The 19,461-nt window shown below is 24.5% G+C and overlaps 4 protein-coding genes across 4 annotated transcripts; 2 read left to right on the top strand and 2 right to left on the bottom strand.

The window, feature by feature from the left end:
* Nucleotides 1-2,766: 2,766 nt before the first annotated feature.
* PVVCY_0401440 (mitochondrial ribosomal protein L29/L47 precursor, putative) lies at nt 2,767-3,462 on the top strand (the record flags this gene model as incomplete). The annotated part of the gene is made up of 1 exon (XM_008627699.1): nt 2,767-3,462. One exon carries the CDS (start codon nt 2,767-2,769, stop codon nt 3,460-3,462), a length of 696 nt encoding a protein of 231 aa, XP_008625921.1.
* A 1,356-nt stretch (nt 3,463-4,818) lies between these two features.
* Nucleotides 4,819-5,478, top strand: PVVCY_0401430 (conserved Plasmodium protein, unknown function; the record flags this gene model as incomplete). Its single annotated transcript, XM_008627700.1, has 1 exon — nt 4,819-5,478. The coding sequence occupies one exon, from the start codon at nt 4,819-4,821 to the stop codon at nt 5,476-5,478; it is 660 nt and encodes a 219-aa protein (XP_008625922.1).
* Nucleotides 5,479-5,759: 281 nt separating this feature from the next.
* Nucleotides 5,760-12,497, bottom strand: PVVCY_0401420 (conserved Plasmodium protein, unknown function; the record flags this gene model as incomplete). Its single annotated transcript, XM_008627703.2, has 14 exons — nt 5,760-5,846; nt 5,971-6,666; nt 6,983-9,855; nt 9,980-10,102; nt 10,258-10,361; nt 10,447-10,501; nt 10,601-10,646; nt 10,758-10,987; nt 11,178-11,550; nt 11,656-11,731; nt 11,832-11,884; nt 11,971-12,025; nt 12,110-12,177; nt 12,288-12,497. 14 exons carry the CDS (start codon nt 12,495-12,497, stop codon nt 5,760-5,762), a joined length of 5,049 nt encoding a protein of 1,682 aa, XP_008625925.2.
* A 1,046-nt stretch (nt 12,498-13,543) lies between these two features.
* PVVCY_0401410 (circumsporozoite- and TRAP-related protein, putative) lies at nt 13,544-19,387 on the bottom strand (the record flags this gene model as incomplete). Its single annotated transcript, XM_008627704.1, has 1 exon — nt 13,544-19,387. The coding sequence occupies one exon, from the start codon at nt 19,385-19,387 to the stop codon at nt 13,544-13,546; it is 5,844 nt and encodes a 1,947-aa protein (XP_008625926.1).
* Between the last annotated feature and the right edge of the window lie 74 nt (nt 19,388-19,461).

Raw genomic sequence — 19,461 nt, 5'->3', positions numbered from 1 at the left:
ATATATGTAGAAATTGTATCATTACACCGAATTTCGGTGCATGTATTTGTTTATGCGCATACGTATTCCTATGCTAATATAAATAATGCACACTAGTCGGTTATATATATTATTACATAACCGATATATATATAATATGTAAGGGTGCATATATACACTAGGCAATTGTTATATTCACAAATAGGATTAACAAAACTTAGTATTATTAATATATGTAAAAGGATAAGGCATATATTCAAAAAGACTGATGTAATAAAAAGGATATCCACAATTGAAGAGTTAGATAAGTTTTATTTCAAGTTTCAACTTTTTAATATGAAAGTATATATTTTACGAAAACTCCATATATAACCATATATGTATATGTTAATATTTTCAGGTAGTTCTCTCTCTCTCCTTTTTTATATTTCTTTCTTTATGTAAGCACAAAATTTAATAAAAAAAAATAAGCATGTAAGTAAAATAACAAGTCTTATTTGTAATATTTTATGTATCCCCATGGATTATAAATATTTCTACACTCTTAAAAGTATGATATATAAAATACTTTTATATTATATTAATAAATGTGTTAATAAATATATCAGTAAAATTATCTAAATCTTTAATAAGTAAGAATAGCGGTATCGTTAAAATTTAATGAAAGGATTTTTGTGAAATTGCGATGAAACAATTTTTTTGTGTAAAGATAGCAAAATATGTTTTATTAAAATGGTGATAAAAATAATATCATTTTTTTATTATAAAATATAAAAATAATAATATATAATGTGCATAATTTTTATGTAGATATATATATATTTTATAGAATAAAAAGTACAACACACTGTACCCCAAAAAAAAGAAAAGTACACAAAATGCTTGGATATTGATGTCGTATTTCCTATTCTATACAATGTATCCAAAATAATAATTATTATATATATATTTTTTTTTAATTTTATAAAAAAAAAATGTAATAAAAATAAATTAATAATGCTTATTAAAAAAAATAACCGGCATACAATATATGCACATGTGTATTTAAGGACGCAATATGCCCCTCCATTTTTGTAGGTATTAATTATTTCGAGCATACCATAAAATATTTATAAAATAAATAAAAAAAATAATAAATTATGTGAATTAATATAAAACCTATACTATTTTTATGGAATATTCCCCTTAATATCAAAATTAATGTTGTTTATAAATATAGCCCTAGTGTACCACAGTTTTTTCGTATTCCCTTTTAGGTGGTTACATATGTATATTAACTCGGAGAAAGTACAATAAAATTGATAGTAATAAATTTGATAATAATAAAAAATAGCAGTAAATTTGATAATAATAAAAAATAACATCAAAATTTACAATAATAAAAAATAACACCAAAATTTACAATAATAAAAAATAGCAATAAATTTTGCAGTAATAGTGATATAATATAAACCCTTTTAGCTTGACAATATGATGATAGCAATTATGGTATTTTAGGTTTTCGCTACCATTTTAAAGCTATATTTTATTAATATATTCCTTAAAAAATGTTGGCATATAGCTTTAAGTAATTGTGTGCATAATATGTGTATCCATTGTGGTAACTACTTAAACTCAATCAGAGGGAATAACAGAATTTTGAATTAGTAGAAAATAATATTTTGTGTGTATCCATATAAAATTTTAACTTAATCCCTTAAAACCTCTTGACACAATGAAAAGTGTAATTATTTGACTTTGTTCATAATTTTTTTAACATTAGCATGCACAGCTAGCTATTTTCATTTTCAGTGTCAAAAAATTATGAACGGCAATAATTTAAAAGAACAAAAAAAAAACTGAAAAAATAATAACACATTATAAAGAATTATAAAAATAGAGGAATACCACAATAGTAATAACCAAGTTGACTACTTCATGATATGCATACAATCTATTATATATGCAACATTTATGTAAAATGTATATTTTACAATTATGTGTTACAATTTTTCTAACTTATTAGGAGGAATATACTTTATTCCTATCATTTTTTTAATTCAAATATTTTTATTTCTAAAAATAAATAATTTACGTAATTATCCTTATATATAACTATATAGATAGTATGTGTATAATGTTTTATTCGGTTTTGCTCGGTTTTATTAGCTTATTAATGTATACTTATCCTATGGTAAATTTTCCGGATCACGTTATAATTTTTATCTTTTTTCTATTTACTTTCTTTCCCTTTTAAAAGCAAATTATATTAATCTGTAAAATAAAAAAAAAAAATATATAATTGGCTATTTCTGTAAATCACTATCTTCCCATTTTAGCTCCATTTTTAAACAGCAATATGATAAAATAAAATAAAATAAAATAAAATAAAATATATAAAAAATCGCTAAAAAATAAAACCAAAGCCAATTAGCTAAATCTGAATTGTAACAGGAAAATATAAAAGGAAACAAAATTATTCGACATGTTTTTTATTAAAAAAACATGATTAAAAGGTTATATAGTGTAAATATTTTTTAAACATACAATGTTTCGAAAAAGGGAGATTATGCACAAATAGTAGAAACACACATCCCTCAAAAAAAAAAAAAAGTAAAAGAATAAAAATATGGACTATATAGTAAATACTAACATTTTTGATATCACGTCAAATCACCCTCGTTTTATAAATCAATACATAACTTTTCTTATGATTTTAATTGTAAATTTAAAATAATAATTGAATAGTAATAGTAGTGATAGAACAACAATAATAATATTCTACATATTTTTGCACACACATATAAAATGGTTTTTTTTCGAATCGGACAAAAGATAAACTTTATTCCTAAAAGGGGAGGAATCGAAGAGTTATGGAAAAATAGTTTTTTAGATAATGTAAGTATGGAAATCAAACAAAAGTATAGTCAAACTGGTGATGCATGGCCATGTGTATTATTAAGGAAAAAAAGTTTTAATGATTTACATAAATTATATTATATATGTTTAAAAGAAAAAAATAAATTATTAGGAGAACAATATTTTCATTTTCAAAATGGAACAAAAATGATACAACATGGTAGATTAAAAAAAGTTAAACTAACTATGAAAAGAATATTAACAGTTTTGTCAAGAAGAGCTATACATGCACAATGTATTCGAGCTAAAGATATTTTAAAAAAACAACAAGAAAGAGAAATATATGAAACACAAAAATTTCAATTAGAAGAACAATTACTTTATTTAAAACATAAAATTAATGTTTTAAAAAATACATCATCACTTGAAAAATATTCATTAAAATTATCCTTAACAAAAATACAAAATCAAATTGATCAATTAAATATTCTTCTTAACCCATTAAGAAAAGAAACTATGCATTTACTTATCCCAAATTTTAAGTATCAAAGAAAATATTCCGATTTACCTGGATTTATTTCATGGAAAAAACAAAATATTGTTGCCCTTAGAAATAATATGGATAAGCTAAACAAGTTTTACTAACCCCGTCCAATACCAAAAAGGAAAAAAATCCATAGCTATCATAGCTATATATTCACCCCCTTTTTTATAACAATAACACTGGGAAGTTAAAAAAAAGATTTATAATTTTTACACTATCCCTTTACATATATGATAAAATTGAAAGAAGAAATAATGTTGTAAATTTTTAAGTTAAATGTGTAGCACATAATTTTATTTGCTTTATTATATTTTTTCCACTTTTTTTTTTTTAAATATTTATTCGTTTTATAACATTTTTATGCTATATTTTGTTTTAATTTAAGAATATTGTCTATTATTTTTTTTCATATATGCTTTATATTTTTAAGGGGCATATATGTATATTTTTTTTATAACCTAACAAAATGATATGTAAACACTTTTTAATATTTTAAGCTATCCTAAGCTGGAAATTTTTTAAAAAAATGTAAGGGGCCCAATAAAATAAAATTAATACCCACACCCACATAATTAAATAGTATTTAATTAAGCATGCTAACAAAAATAGTATAGCAGCATACGTATACTTAAAAGGGGCTATAATGCCAGTTTAATTATTTATAAAAAAAGTCGAAATAAATTTATTTCTCTCTATACGAATATTTAAAAATTATGAGAAATATAAAAAATGTAAAAATTACAAAAAATACAAGTTACAAACACTTATAACCAATCGAAGGGAAACGGTTTTACAAAGCAAACCCATATTCCTTGGTGTAAAAAAAATAAATTATTATTTAAAAATATTATATAATATAAGCCTTTTGGAGTAATGAAAAATTGTTAAAAAATATTAGCTTTCTTTTGAAGTAGTAACAAATAATTATATGAATATATATGTGCGATATAAAATAGTAATAATAAAAATATGCATATATATATATTAATATTTTTTGTGCATATACAATAAATATTCTTATTATATTCTAAGAATATACGTTTCCCTTTTATTTTTTTAAACCAATTCATAAGTCGCAAAATAAAATTAAGAAAAAAGGAAAAATAAAAAAAAAACGGAGAAAAGAAAAAGCTAAACATTTACATTATTTTTTAATTAGAGAGTAATAAAAATATTTTACTAAGGCTGGAAAAACAGGAGAACAAATTTTAAAAGTAAAAATAAAACAAATTAAAAAAAGAAAGAAAAAACAAAGCAAAAAATAAAGTAAAAAAATAAACTAAAAAAATAAACCAAAAAATAAACCAAAAAAAGCAAAGCAAAATAAAGCCAAAAATACACCCCATTTTTTAAATCTTTGGAAATTAACACAAAACTGTGTTAAATACATTACACGTATATAATGTATATATACGTATAAGGTGAATATTATTATATATTTCCTTTATTTTTATAAAATGAGAATTTTAAAATTCCCATCCCTATTAATATGCGTTGCATTCTTGATTAATCAGAAATATGGCTATTCATATAACACATATAAAATTAAAGAAAATGAAACAACCTTGAAAGGTTATATCCCAAAAGAGGATATTGAAACAAATAATATAAACCATTTAAAAGTAAAACATGAAAAAAATATTTTTAAAAACAAGAGATATAATAATAGATTATATAATACATTATATCCTACTGACGATAATAAAAATTCAGAATTTTTTAATACCCATAACACAAGCATATATAAAAATGAAGAAAATTCACAGCATGCTATCCCTAAATCTTATAGTGATACTATAAATAACTCAATAAACAATTTTGGGGATATAGTAAATGATGTGGAAAATTCTAACAAAACTCAAACTAATAAAGAAGGGCTTAATCAAAATGATAATTATGCTACTGAAAATAAAAAAGGAGTTTTTGAAATATTTGGAAATAATGAAAAAGTTAAAAGTGAATCGAAATTTGGAATATTTAATTATCTAAAAAGTTATTTTGAAAAATCACCATATATAACAAATTTTTATAATTTTGTTGAAATGTTTTTTAATAAATATGATCAGCGTGTTTTAGAATCAACCACATTTTTTAATTTTGATGAAACATTATTTTAAATTATTTTTCTCTGGAAAAATATTTTCTTCATGCACATACATATATATTTGTTATATTATTTTATGTATGAGCAAAAGATATAAGAAAGTATGCATATAAAAAAAGAAGAAAAAGAAAATATAGATATGATATATACTTTGTTTAAACGAAGAATATTATAATTGTTTTATTATATTTTACTAATTCTTCTTATTTCTATTATATGTTGTCATATTTGATCATTATCGAATTTAATGTTTCACTTTTTTTTTTTTTTAAATATTATTTTCAAGCTGTATAATTACTCCAGTTTATTTATACAATTTTTTTTTTTAAAAATATATTTATAATTATTACAAAAAAATATCAATATATCTCTGGCCTTTATCTGCAAATATATACAGAAAAAAGTTTATACACACAGATATTTACAATACTATTACAAGAATGGATTTATATGCTTGTGCATGAGCAATTGCATAATGAAGAATACTAGTTATTCCTCAAAATACAGAGCACCAAAACAAATGCAACTTTTTAACGATATTTTTATTGCTGATTACCTTTTTTTTTGTATTCCATGACATATAAGTATTTATTTTTTTTTTTTCACACCCATGTGCTTTGTATATTTTTTCAGCATTGCTGTTACTCTTGGAAATTGTCTCAACTTTTTCTTGCACACACTTTTCAAATAAAGACAAAAAATTTGAACTTTTTTTAAATAAATAATTTTTTATATAAACATTAACATTTTCATAAAAATAGGGCATTTGACTAAATGTGAATAAAAACCTAAAAACAAACTTGTTCAGTAAAAATATTTCATATTTATAATTTTTTTTTTCTTTTTTTTTATTCAAGAAAATGTTAAATATACATAAGTTGCTAAATTCTTGAAAATTGAAATATTCCAAGCCCTCCAAATTTTGTTCTTTTTCTTCAATACAAATACAATCAGTATCAATAAAATTCATTTTAGATTTTTCCATTTCATCAAATGATATACATAATTTTTTACTTTTATTTTCTACATTTATTTCTCCTGATTGTATATTATCCCTATCTGTGAATGTAACATTTTTAGGTTTTACTAGTTCCTCATATGAAAAAAGACAATTTCTTAATATCTTTATTTTTTCACATTTTTTCATTATTCCTTCCTTATCCATTTTTTCCTCCAAAACGTTTAAATAGTTCTGCAAAATCTGTAAATATTGTAAGTGTTGTGAAAAAAAAATGTAACCACTGCAAATTGTAACAACACAAACATTGTCGCTTTAATATGCATGCCGTAATTATAGCCATACATAAAAATAAATGAAACAATTTATAAAAAATAATTATTAAAGAATGTATATCCACAAGGAATATTCAACAAAGAGAACACAGATAAAAGTATGCAAAAATGATTGAGATCCTCATTATAATTTTTTCTCTCAAAAATTGTAGAAAATTAGAAATATAAAATGTGTGTGCATTATTTTAAATTAGCTAGCTATTTTTTTTTTTTTTTTAACTAACCATTTTTTGGCTGTTTTTTCCATTATGCTTTGAATTAAAAAAAAAAAAAAGAAGGAAAAAGAAAAAGTCTAGAACAAAAATATATTGACTCAACTCCTTACCATTTTGAGGAAACACTTTCAATGTATTAGCATTTTTAATAGACTCTGGAAGATAAAATATATTTATGTCTATAATTTTGTTTTTCTTAAAATATATTTTTAAAAGGTTATAAGCAAAAAATGAATAAGCGTCTTTTTTTTGGGACTTATTTTTTATAAAATTCAAACTACATATAATAAAATTTTCCAAAGTAGGTTTTGATATAATTGGGAAATAATGTTCAATAAATATATAATTTAGAATATTTTGTATGAATATATATGCATATTTTATTCTTTTTTTTTCTCCCCCATTTAAATAACTATATTTTTCTTCATTGGTGATATACAAATCGTTTTCATTTTCGTTTCCCATTTTGGCTTTCATGTTAATATTTTTTTCCTTTTGAAAATCACTTTTTTCTTCACCATCTTTGAACGATATTTCATTTTCTAATTTTGTAACATCATCGAGCTTATTATAAAAGTTCCCATTTAATGTATCGAATAAGTGACTAGGAATTGGCTTAAATGCTAGTATATAATTTCTAACCAAGTCACACACATAATTCAATCGGTTGTAAACACATGTATAATGTAAAGTAACAAATGCATTGATTTTGTTATTAATGTCTTGGAAAATATATATTTTATTTCGTAAGGAAATTATAGAATTATTAATTATTTCATCAAGTTTATAATAAAAAATAAAATTACTTATAGCTTTATATTCTTTTGCTAAAAATATATAACTTTGTTCATGTTTTAAATATTGATTTATATTATTATTTTTATTTTCAGAATTGTTTGGCTTGTTGGATTTTTTATTATGGTTATCTTCAGGTATGTCTACAAAAAATTTGGTGCTATCTTTCTTCATTAAATTATAAAAAGGAAAATGATAATTACCATTTTCATATATAAATAATTCTTTTATATTTTTTGGGAAATAATTAAAAACATAAAATTTATTTCGATCTTCATTTTTACACAACATTATATTGTCATAATGTAATAGAGAGTAAATAAACTCATGAACAAAAAATTGTAAATCGGTGTATAATTTATGTTCTATATTAATTTGATTAAATTTTAAAAATGTTAAAAAAATTAATTGTCTATAAAACCAAGTTTGAATATATATATATTTTTTTTTATAATTTTTATTTTTAGCTTTCAGTATATTTATCCATATTTTTTTTTGAATATTTATCACCATATTAAGCATTAACATTTTACTCTTATCATTTTGTATTCCTATTTTTGTCATATTGTTTTGTAATTTTATAACATCATTAATTTTGTGCATATCTATAAAATCTATAAATGAATAGACATTTTTTTTTATATGTTTTATATTTTTTTTTATATTTTGTTCAAATTTTTCTTCCCAAGCAAATAAATTAAACAACTGTATTATGTACGATCTTATTATATTTAAATATCGCTCTCTAAAATAGTTCACTAAATTTTTGTCTATATTTATTCGTTTTACATATTTATATATTTTATCCTTATCTACAATGTTATCTATACTTGTTTTTAACTCCTGTCTTTCTCCACAATCATTAGAAATCTTTTTCAATGAAATAATTGCTTTTTTTATTATTTTACTTGAATATTTAAAAATATATTTTTTTAAAACATAAATTCTTGGAGAGTTTGTGTAACTCTTTAAAAATTTATTTATTTCAACATAACTTTTATCATATTGGAAATTTTTTTTGATTAAATATGGATACGAATATTTTGCTACTTTGTTTTTCTCTTCATAATATTTTTCTAATTTTAAAAAGCTACATTTTCCTTCATTTTTTTTTTTTATATTTTTTTTTTTTTTTAAATGTTTGCATAATAAAACAATGTTGCACTTTATCATAATATATTTCTTTTTTGTTTCTATATTTGAAACATGTTGATTTTCTATCCCAATTTTAGTTAGCCTTTTTAAATAAATACGTAAATGAAGGTCTGGATTTTCATTTTTTCCTTCATATCCAAATTCAAATTTGTCTTTATCTTCACACACATCCTCACATTTATGACAACTTATAGAATAATATATATTATTTTTATTAAAGTATCTATACAAATATTTGTTCATTTTTCTTTTATTTATATTTATATGGAAATGCATATCTATTGATTCAAATTTGTCTTTATTTTTCATTTTATTTATATCAAAAATTTTACAAATAAAATTAGAAAAAAATAAAATATTCTTTTTTTCAATATAATTAATGTAGCTATCATTACTTTGGTTTCCTATCTCATTTTCTTCATTCATAATTGAATTTAACTTTTTTTGTAATTTATTTTTTTTTCTTTTATTATTTTTTGCAATATCTTTGCTTGTTTCATCCTCCCTATTTATGTCTTTTGAGGCATGACCATTTTCCTCCATCACATTTTCCTTGTTTTCATTTTTTTTAAGATATGTCGTTTCCAATTCAAGCAAACTTCGAGCCTTTTTAACTATATCTAAATTATTATGGACAAAATTATTTAAAAAAAAGCGGTTCTTGAATTTAAGCTCATAAAGTATATACTGTCTTAGTGAATAAAAAAAATTAATGATAATATATCCATTATATTTTTTGCATTTTTTATTGATATTAAGAAATATATCATTGTCATATTTTATTCGATAATATAATAAATCAACATAAAGTATGTCTTTAGTATAGTCACTTATTTCCTCTTGTTTTAATTTATTTATTATTTTCTTAAGCTTCTTGGATATTTTATATTTTGCATTTTGACAACCCTCTTCATTTGTTTCTCCATTTAAATCTGATCAAAAAAAATGAATAAAATATTTAACATTATAAATAATCCATATTAGACAGTTTAAAAAAGGAGACTCTCTATATATACAATCATAACTTGTTTGGTATATTTACTTTTCATTATTTACCTGACACATTTTTATTTACATTATTTTTTTGACAAATATATTCAGCCTCTTTTTGTATCTTATCAAAATCATAGACCTTTAAGGAATATTTATTTTTTAAATATTTTGCTAAAACTTTAACTTCTATATAAAAAAAAAGTTGAATATTATTATGTTACATAATTTAGTTATTTTTTATTTCTATTTTTATCATGTTATTTGCATATATTCAAAAAGAAACAATGTCAATTTTCACAAACCAATAATTCTATAAATCTTTCAAAATAGCTATATCTTACCTTTTTTAATTTTTCCGGTAATAACTATTTTTAAAGGTATTTTGAGTCTTGAACCGAAATTCATCGAGCTAAATATTCGAAAAAAAAAAAAAATAATATAAACCCTTCACAAAATGTAGACACACATTTTGTAAAGTATATATTCAAAGTGAAAATTGTTAACTTTGTTAGTCCTACTTTTTTTTAAACCTTTTTCGGAATATGTTTAAAATTAAAAACTTCAAAACTCCCAATCCATTTATTTCTATCAATATAAAAATGGTATATATATATATATATGTGTAATATAAATATGTGCATTAACATGTTAATATTTTTTAGTGAAATTTTTAAAGTTGTTTACTTCCTTCTGAATAGTCACTAGCCGAATATTGAAAAGTCTTGTCAGTCTGAAAAAAGAAAAAAAATTCATTGAATAAAAGTGGGTATATAAATAAAGTAAACCAAAACAATCATTTAAATGTGCTTTGCTTTATTTTAAAAAATTCTATATTTTTTACATTTTCAAAATTTATAACCATTTGTTCATTTACATGATTAAAGTCGGGATAACTTATTTGGTCTAATATTTTTTCTTTATAATTAAAATATCGGTCCCACAATTTGTTTGAAAGTTTATTCAAAAAATCGATACTTGGAAATTTATTTTTTATGTTTAAAACATTTGAATTTGCGCTTAAATATTCTATTAGACTTATGAATGCCCGTTTTTCGATGTTGTTATTTTTATCTAAACAAGGAAAGGAGTAAAAATAGAGGAATAAAAAGTGAAAGACAATTCTTTAAAATTAAAAGTATATGACACATGCTCATGTTTGTCAAGCAAACCATACAACTAATATGTAATAATTTGACAATAATAATGATATATTGACGATGGAATAAATAAATATGAAATAGTGGCATGAGATTGGTCTAACCTAAATAAGAGACATCTCTCAAGTTTAAGAAAAAGAAATTGTCTATTTTTTGATCCTTTAAAATAGTAGAGGTTGATATAAATTTATTTAATTCATTATTATCTTCATTTTTATAATATATGTTATTACTTTTTATTTTTTTTGTATATTCAATAATTCTATTGTTTGTCTGATTCAAATGGATATTTGCCTGAACATGTTCATCAATGTTTTTTATTTTTTTTGCAAACAAATTTTTTTCTAAAGTAAATAATTTTTCGTATAAAAAATGATCCCCATAATTATCTTCAATTTTTTTTAATTTTATTGAAGCATTTATTATATCCAATAAAATATTTTCAATCTTTTTTTTTTTTTGAAAATCTTGTTTTTCCTAAAAGTCAGAATAGAAAAGGAGGAGTATATGCATGTCCTATCTACTGTTATAGTCACATATATTTTTCAACCTAATCTCTAAATTATTTTTTTTTTTAATTACTATTTCGTGTCTTTCAAAATTGTCGTACTCTTCTTTAGTCTTTATATTAAACTCTTTTTCCATTTTTACAATACAACTGAAGTTATGTGTAAGAAAATGACAAAATTATTAAATATATTAAACATTAATTCTTATGGGTTAATAAGAATCAGAACAAATAAAAAGGGAATAATTACTTTTGTCTAATATTATGGTATGTTGTGTGTTTTTCTCTCTTTAATACATTTTCCTAAAATGAACATAATAAATGAGTATAGAAAAATGAGACAAAAAAATAAAAGAAAATATAAATTTTTTGTTTTAAAAAAATGTTACCAGATATTCATCTTCTTTAGACATTTTGTAATTTTCTACTAATTCATTTTTAAACCTTCAAATAAATTAATTCATACATAAATAATATTTTAAAATGAAAAAAAAAGTAAGAATAAATATTTTATTTAGTTTATAGTACCCTTGAGCACAGGATAGTTTTGCATTAAACTTCTCTACAACATCATTGGTTCCATAATTACACAAAATCTAAATTAATTCAAAATTCGAAAAACTTATGTAAACTTGTTTCTATATATAATCAGAATTTACCATGATGTTGTCACAATTTTTCTAAATTATGTTTCTTTTTTATTTACTTTTTCCAAATGATTGTAGTTTGATGCTTCAAACAATTGATGGCATGAATATATGAATAATTTATTTTCATTTTTTAAGTAATTTTCGTAATGCTTCACAAAATTTTCATTATTAATATCTATCGATCCTTTAGAAGAAACATAAAACTCATTACTTTTCCCTTTCTCATATTTTAATTCATTAGACTTTATAATATAGTTGAAATTCATTTTTTCCTCTAAAACATTTTATATAACATACTTTATGTAAAATTGAGGTAAATTCTATCTTTTTATATATGTCTAATTAATTTATTTTGGAAATATATTTTTTATAAAACTATTCCCTATTTTTTTTTCTCTATTTTAAAATAAAGAAAAAAAGCAGTAAAACCCTTTAAAAAAAATTTGCGCTATTTCCTGCACTATACACATCTATATAATTATATATCTCCCTTAAATAAAAATTAGAAACTATTAAACATTTTATTGGACAATATAATAATAAATGTATATATAAATGACTCAAACATATTATACGCATTTACACATCTATATGCATTTTTAATTTTATAAAAAAATTATTATTATATATTTTTTCCTGTCTAAAAATTCTATATATTTATATCTCTATCTTTTTTATTTGCGCTATTTAACTCAGTTTATTTTCAATTATATCATAAAACATAAATAAATAAAAACATATTCATTTTTATATTTTTTTTTCTTTATACAATCCTACACAGTACTGTATCCCAAAATTGGACTATTAATTGCAGAATGAAGAACTTAATGCTTTATTAGAAAGGCCTATATATATACTATACTTTTAATGAAAGCATAAAGTAGTAATTACAATTTTAAGCGTATACACAATATATGGTAGTAGTCAGGAAATTGAAATGCCGAGTCTTATAACTATCAAAATATATAAAATATAATTATAGATACATTTATATATTCCATCTAATTTTAAATTTTTTAAAATATATTTAAAATATATATATAATTTATTAAGCATTGAAATTTTGAATTTAGAGTTTACTCAGTGTGCAAATACCATTCGATTCGACAAAAAATGAAACTTAAAAAAATGTATATGCACAATCCAAAAGTAAAGCAAAAAAAACAAAAACATTTCTAAACTAAATAGTCAAATTAAATACAATAGTACACACAAATGTGAACTATTCAAAAAAACACAAAAAAATATAAAATTTCTCAAATGGTTTTATATACACGAGGGTATATATAACATATTTCACAAAAAATTATTCTTAATTCCACATGGGATCATTTGCATCGATAACTTCAAAATCTTCGTTATCTTCTTCAATTACACCGTCATTATTTTCAACATTTTCAAATTCCATATTAGAGTTATGTGGGGTCTCTCCTCCATTTAATGTATTATAGCCATATATTAAACCTCCAGCTGCTAAACCTACTAATCCAATTATACCTGCAGCCATTGATATTTTCTCACCGGTACCAAAACCCTCATTGCTACTACCACTTTCACCGCTATTTCCACTACCATTTTCACCATTATTTGATCCGCCTATAACGGGAGGTGCACAAGCAGGAACATTACAAGCTTGTTTTTCTTCAATTCGAACATTTTGTTCTTCACAAGTTAAACCAACATTTCCATCGATATCTGAAGAGGCGGGTATTAACTCTAATGGCTCTTTTCTTTTTCTAATTCTGAATGAGTTTAATCCACATGTTTCTGAACAGCTTCCCCATTCATCCCATTCATTACATAAAGCATCAACACAAGGAGTATTTTCTGTTGGGCAATCTTCTTCTCTAAAAAGAGAGTAATCATTACAAGATTGTGATGTACCAGTTTTGGGATTCTTTAATAAGTCTAATTTTCTTGTAAGGATTTTTTTATTTGGGATATGGCAGGTGTGGGAATCCTTGTCTGTTTTACAATCAACCCATGTTTCCCAATCATTACATTCTCCAGAATCACATACAGGTAAATCTAAACATGGTTCAGTTTCTACTTTATTATAACTTTCTAAACATTCATCATTTTCTCCATTAAAACCAACTGTATTTGTAATAAAGTGTCTTATTCTCACTCCAACATTACATGGTCGATCACATTCGGACCAATCTGTCCAGCTACCACATGTGTTATCAGGGCAACTAGTTTCGTCATCATATTCAATTTTATCTTGATAAAAATCTTCACAATTATCATCTTTTCTAATATGTGGACTAGGGATAGTTGATGAACTTGAAAATCGCTTTTTATATAAACGGGGTCTTTGAACTCTTTTTCTGGGTCCACATGGTGCTGACCATTCACTCCAATCTTCCCAATCAAAACATTCTTCATTTTCACATTTTGGAACTGAACATACCTCTGTCTCGATTTTCTCAAAATGTTCACAATAAGAATGTTCGTCTATACTTTCTGGGAAAATTGTAAATTTTCTTTCTCTAATAGAATATCCACATGTTTTTGAGCAAGAAGACCATTCTCCCCAATCACCAATATCTTCACATATCTCTGTAGTGCCACAACTTTGAATATTACATGGTTCTATTTCAGTTTTATTAAATGTTTGGCATATTTCATTGTCTGGTGATACATCTCTGGTTCTTATTCTTATACCATCTCCACAGGAAGTACTACATTGGCTCCATTCACCAAAATCACCACAAACAGCATTACATTCATCTTTTATAGGGCATGATCTATACTCTATGGAACCTAAATCCATACATGAATCTCCATATCCAGTGCTGTTATAGCCTTCTTCCTTTATTGTATAAAATGGTTGTTTTCTTTCTCTTTTACTAACAGATCTATCACATGATAATTGAGGGCATGAACTCCATTCACCCCATTCAGAACATTCTGCATCTTCGGGGTATTGATTGCAAATAAATTTATTATGTATATCTACAGAAGATAATAAATTTTCCCAAGATACTTTAACTATATTTTCACATATAGAAGATGATTTTTCACAATCACCAAGTATTTTATATTCCTTTTCGTCAATATTATCTATTGCATATACATATAAAGTTATTTTATTTAATTTCAAAAGTTCGACTTCTCTTCTCAAGTCATTTAAATCGCTATTTGATTTACCTTCAACTAACATTATAATTAATTTTTTTTTATCTGCAGGGGTCCTGCTAAAAGTGTTTGTTCTTATATATTTCAAATTGTCTGCCAACTTTATTTTATTGGAATAGGACATTCGTAATCTGTCGATTTTTTTAAGAATTTTATTTTTTTTATAACTTAATTTTCTATATAAAGCCCATTGTTCTCTACTTCTGCTTCTATTCATTTTTACTATCGTTACATGTGATCTATTTTTGGATAAATAGTTTTGCTTAACTATATTTACCATAAATGGCTTTACATAATCTTTCCATTGTAAATTAGTAATTCCTCTGGATTGATCTAATGCTATAACTATGTCAATAGCTTTTTTACATACAGGGTTGTTATCACACGTATCATCATCACATTCTTCACACAATTCATCTTCACAGTCTTGAATACTTGGAGGTAAAGGGGAAACTCCTGATTCTCCATTACCACTGTTACTATCACATATGTTTCCTCCTACAAATTTTTCGACACTATTATCATTAATGAAACTATTATATATAAGTACATTTGGACATGTATCATTATTTATATCACATCCTCCTGCAACGAATAAAATTTCCTTAGATAAATCCACTTTCCCTATTACTAAAAGTTTAACACCTTTATCTGTATAATTTTTTGATATTTTCTCAAGTTTACTTCTTTCATATGCATCATTATTACTATCTGTAAGTAACAAAGCAATTTTGGGGGCTTTTTCTCTATGACCATTTCCAAATGATTGCTTTAATCCTACTTCTAAAGCTTCAGATATGTTTGTTTTATCCTCAGGAAAATAATTATCCATTTGGTCTAATACTCTTAATAATCCTTTTTTATCAGATGCTATGGCATCATCGAAATCTCTATTGATACCTTTTGTTCCTAAATATATAGAAATCGATACATGAACATTTTTTTTTCCAATGTTAAACATGCTAATTATATTTTTAGCATAATTTATAAGTCCGCTTCTCTTTTTATAGTCTTTGGTACTTGATGGAACGGCAACAAATGTTAAATCAAAATAATCCTCACATAGACATTCATCACCTAGGCAAGTAGATTCTGGCTCTTCAATTTCTGGGGTCTCTGCATTACATATTTTGTCAGCCATTAATTTTGATATATCTTGAAGATTGTCCCATTCGGTTTTCGTAGCAAGTGGACAATTTCCATCTGTTTTGTGGCAACCTGCAAGTAATCGTAAGTTGGCCATAGTAGATGCGCCAACACCAACGACTAACAGTTTTACATTTTCTTGTTTATATAACAAACTTGCATCTGACAATAATTTATCTCCTGGATCAGTATTATTTCCATCAGTAAATAGCATTGTCACTTTAGGCACATCTGATCTACTAGATCCATGGCGCGTATAATTTACCAAACCGTAATTTAGAGCTGATATTATATATGTATATCCTCCTGACTTATAAGACTTTTTTAAGGTTTTTACATGGTTCATCAACTGTGGTTTGTCATAACTTTCTTTGTCAGAAAACATAACAAAATCTCTATTATATTGTGCAAATAGCATTATTCCAACATGAACATTCTTCTCAGATATTTCTAAGTTGTTAAGAAACTTTTCAGTAAATGGGTAAACTTGTCTTTCCCAATTATTAGCTCCTATACTTCCTGATTCATCTAATATTACTGTTAAATCATATATATCATGACAAAAACAATCATTTCCTATGCATGGTGGAGCAGGTGCTTCTGGTTCAGGTTTATTACTTTCTGGTGGTAATATTGCTCCTGTATCACATATTTTGTCAACAAATGCCGCTGATAAAGGGGCTAAAGTTCCCCATTCTGTTTTAATAACAAATGGGCACGGTACATCTTGTGCACAACCTACTAATTGCTTTAGTTTACTTTCACTAGCCATAGAAACGCCTATTACTAATAATTTTACTCTTTCTGTTCTATACAATGATCCGATATTATACATTTCAATATCGGATTCACTAGAATCATTGCCATCAGTAAACAACATTGTTATTTTAGGTGCATTAGTTCTATCTGAGGCTTTTGTGTAATTATATAATGCATACTTTAGTGTTTTAACAATAAATGATTCATGTCCATTTCCATAATTTGTTTTTAAACTATCTATTCTGTTTATAAGTCTATTCTTATTATATCGTGCTTCATCGGAAAATGGAACAAGATCCAAAGCGTAATGAGAAAAAAGTAAAATTCCTGCATGTACTGAATTATAGCCTATATTTAAATTGTTTATAACATCTTTTGCAAATGGAATAACTTCCATAGTCCATCGAGATTCACCTATACTTGCGGATTCGTCTAAAATTAATGTAACATCATAAAAATCTTTACAATAACAATCCTCTTCATTTTGGCAAGATACGGCGTTATCTGGATTTGGAACAACAGGTGTGTCAGGGTTCTCAGATGGGTTTGGAACAACAGGTATGTCAGGTTTCTCAGATGGATTTGGAACAACAGGTATGTCAGGTTTCTCAGATGGATTGGGGACAACAGGTACGTCAGGGTTCTCAGATGGATTTGGAACAACAGGTGTGTCGGGGACAACGGGTGATTCGAGATCACATATTTTGTCTGTAACAACTGGTGTTATACCCGTTAACTCGTTCCATTTGCATTCTATAACTTGTGGGCAATCCTTACCATATTCACAATCCGCTAATGCGTATAAATCAAGTGGAGATGCTTGGCCAACTCCTACTAAAATTAACCTTATTTTTTCATATCTATATAATATTCCCATATAACGTTCTTCTGCTAACGTTTTAGAAGTATCATTTCCATCAGTAAAAAGTATTGTTACTTTAGGTGCATTTTGCCTACTATTTGGATGTCTTGTGAAGTTTTTTAGAGAATAATCTAATGCATCCACAATATTGGTACGTGACCCATATCTATACTTTTTATTTAGATCTTCAACTACATTTATCAAATCACTTTTTATAAATCGTGTATCTTGACTATAATCAACATCAGTTATTACGTCTTTTGAAAAACGCATAATTCCTACATGTACTTTATCTTTACTTATATTTAAACTATTTATAAGTTTTCCTGCAAAGGGAATAACCTCTTTGTTCCATTTATATACTGTAATGCTTACTGAATCATCTAAAATTAAAGTTAAATCATAATAATCTTTGCAAAAGCATTCATCCCCAATACATGGAGTTGGTTCGGATGGTTCTGGCATTGCATTGGACTCAGATTCTGTATCACATATTTTATTAGTTAATTTATTTGTTATGTTATTTATAGTTTCCCATTCTGCTTTCATAGCACTTGGACAACTGGCCTTCTCCTCACATCCAGCTATAACTTTTAATTTTTTCTCTTCTGCAGCTGCAACACCCAAAACTAACAATTTTACATTATTGTCTCGATATTCGGAATGCATTTTATGAAATTGAGACTTAGATGCATGTCTATCATTTCCATCGGTAAATAGTATGGTTACCTTTGGTGCACCATCCCTTGCATTTTTGTTCAATGAATAATTTTTCAATGAATACTTTAAAGCTTCTAAAATATATGTGTCTGATCCTGAACGATAATCGTCATTTAGATCATTTACTTTTTTCAAAAGTTCAGTTTTTTTGTATCGTATATCATTGTCAAAAGTAATATAATCTCTGTTTTTCAAGGCAAATAGTAAAATTCCCACGTGAATATCATTTTCGCCTATTTTTAAACCCTTTACAATTTGTTCTGTAAATGGAACAACATACTTCTCCCAATTTTTTTTTTTGATACTCCCCGATTCATCTAAAATCAAAGTTAAATCGTAATAACTTTGACAAAGACACGCATCACCTACACATGGTGGCGGTTGGTTTCTTGATAAACTTTTTTGAAGAAACGAATCTCTTACAATTTGGCCTCCGTTAAATTCATCTTCGTTTCCTTTTGTGCTTGCTATAATAAAATGCACACAAAGTACTAAATAAGACAATGCTAACACAAATTTTTTGTTCATTTGTGTTTCGATTTGTACTTAAAATAGATTATATTTCTATTTTTATATTATTTTTTTGAAGGGCCTTACATTTA

The sequence above is a fragment of the Plasmodium vinckei genome, assembly GCF_900681995.1.
Source record: "Plasmodium vinckei vinckei genome assembly, chromosome: PVVCY_04".
In the NCBI taxonomy this organism is placed as follows: domain Eukaryota; phylum Apicomplexa; class Aconoidasida; order Haemosporida; family Plasmodiidae; genus Plasmodium; species Plasmodium vinckei.
Note: the sequence above shows the minus strand (reverse complement) of the source record. Positions and strands in the feature narration are given on the sequence as shown.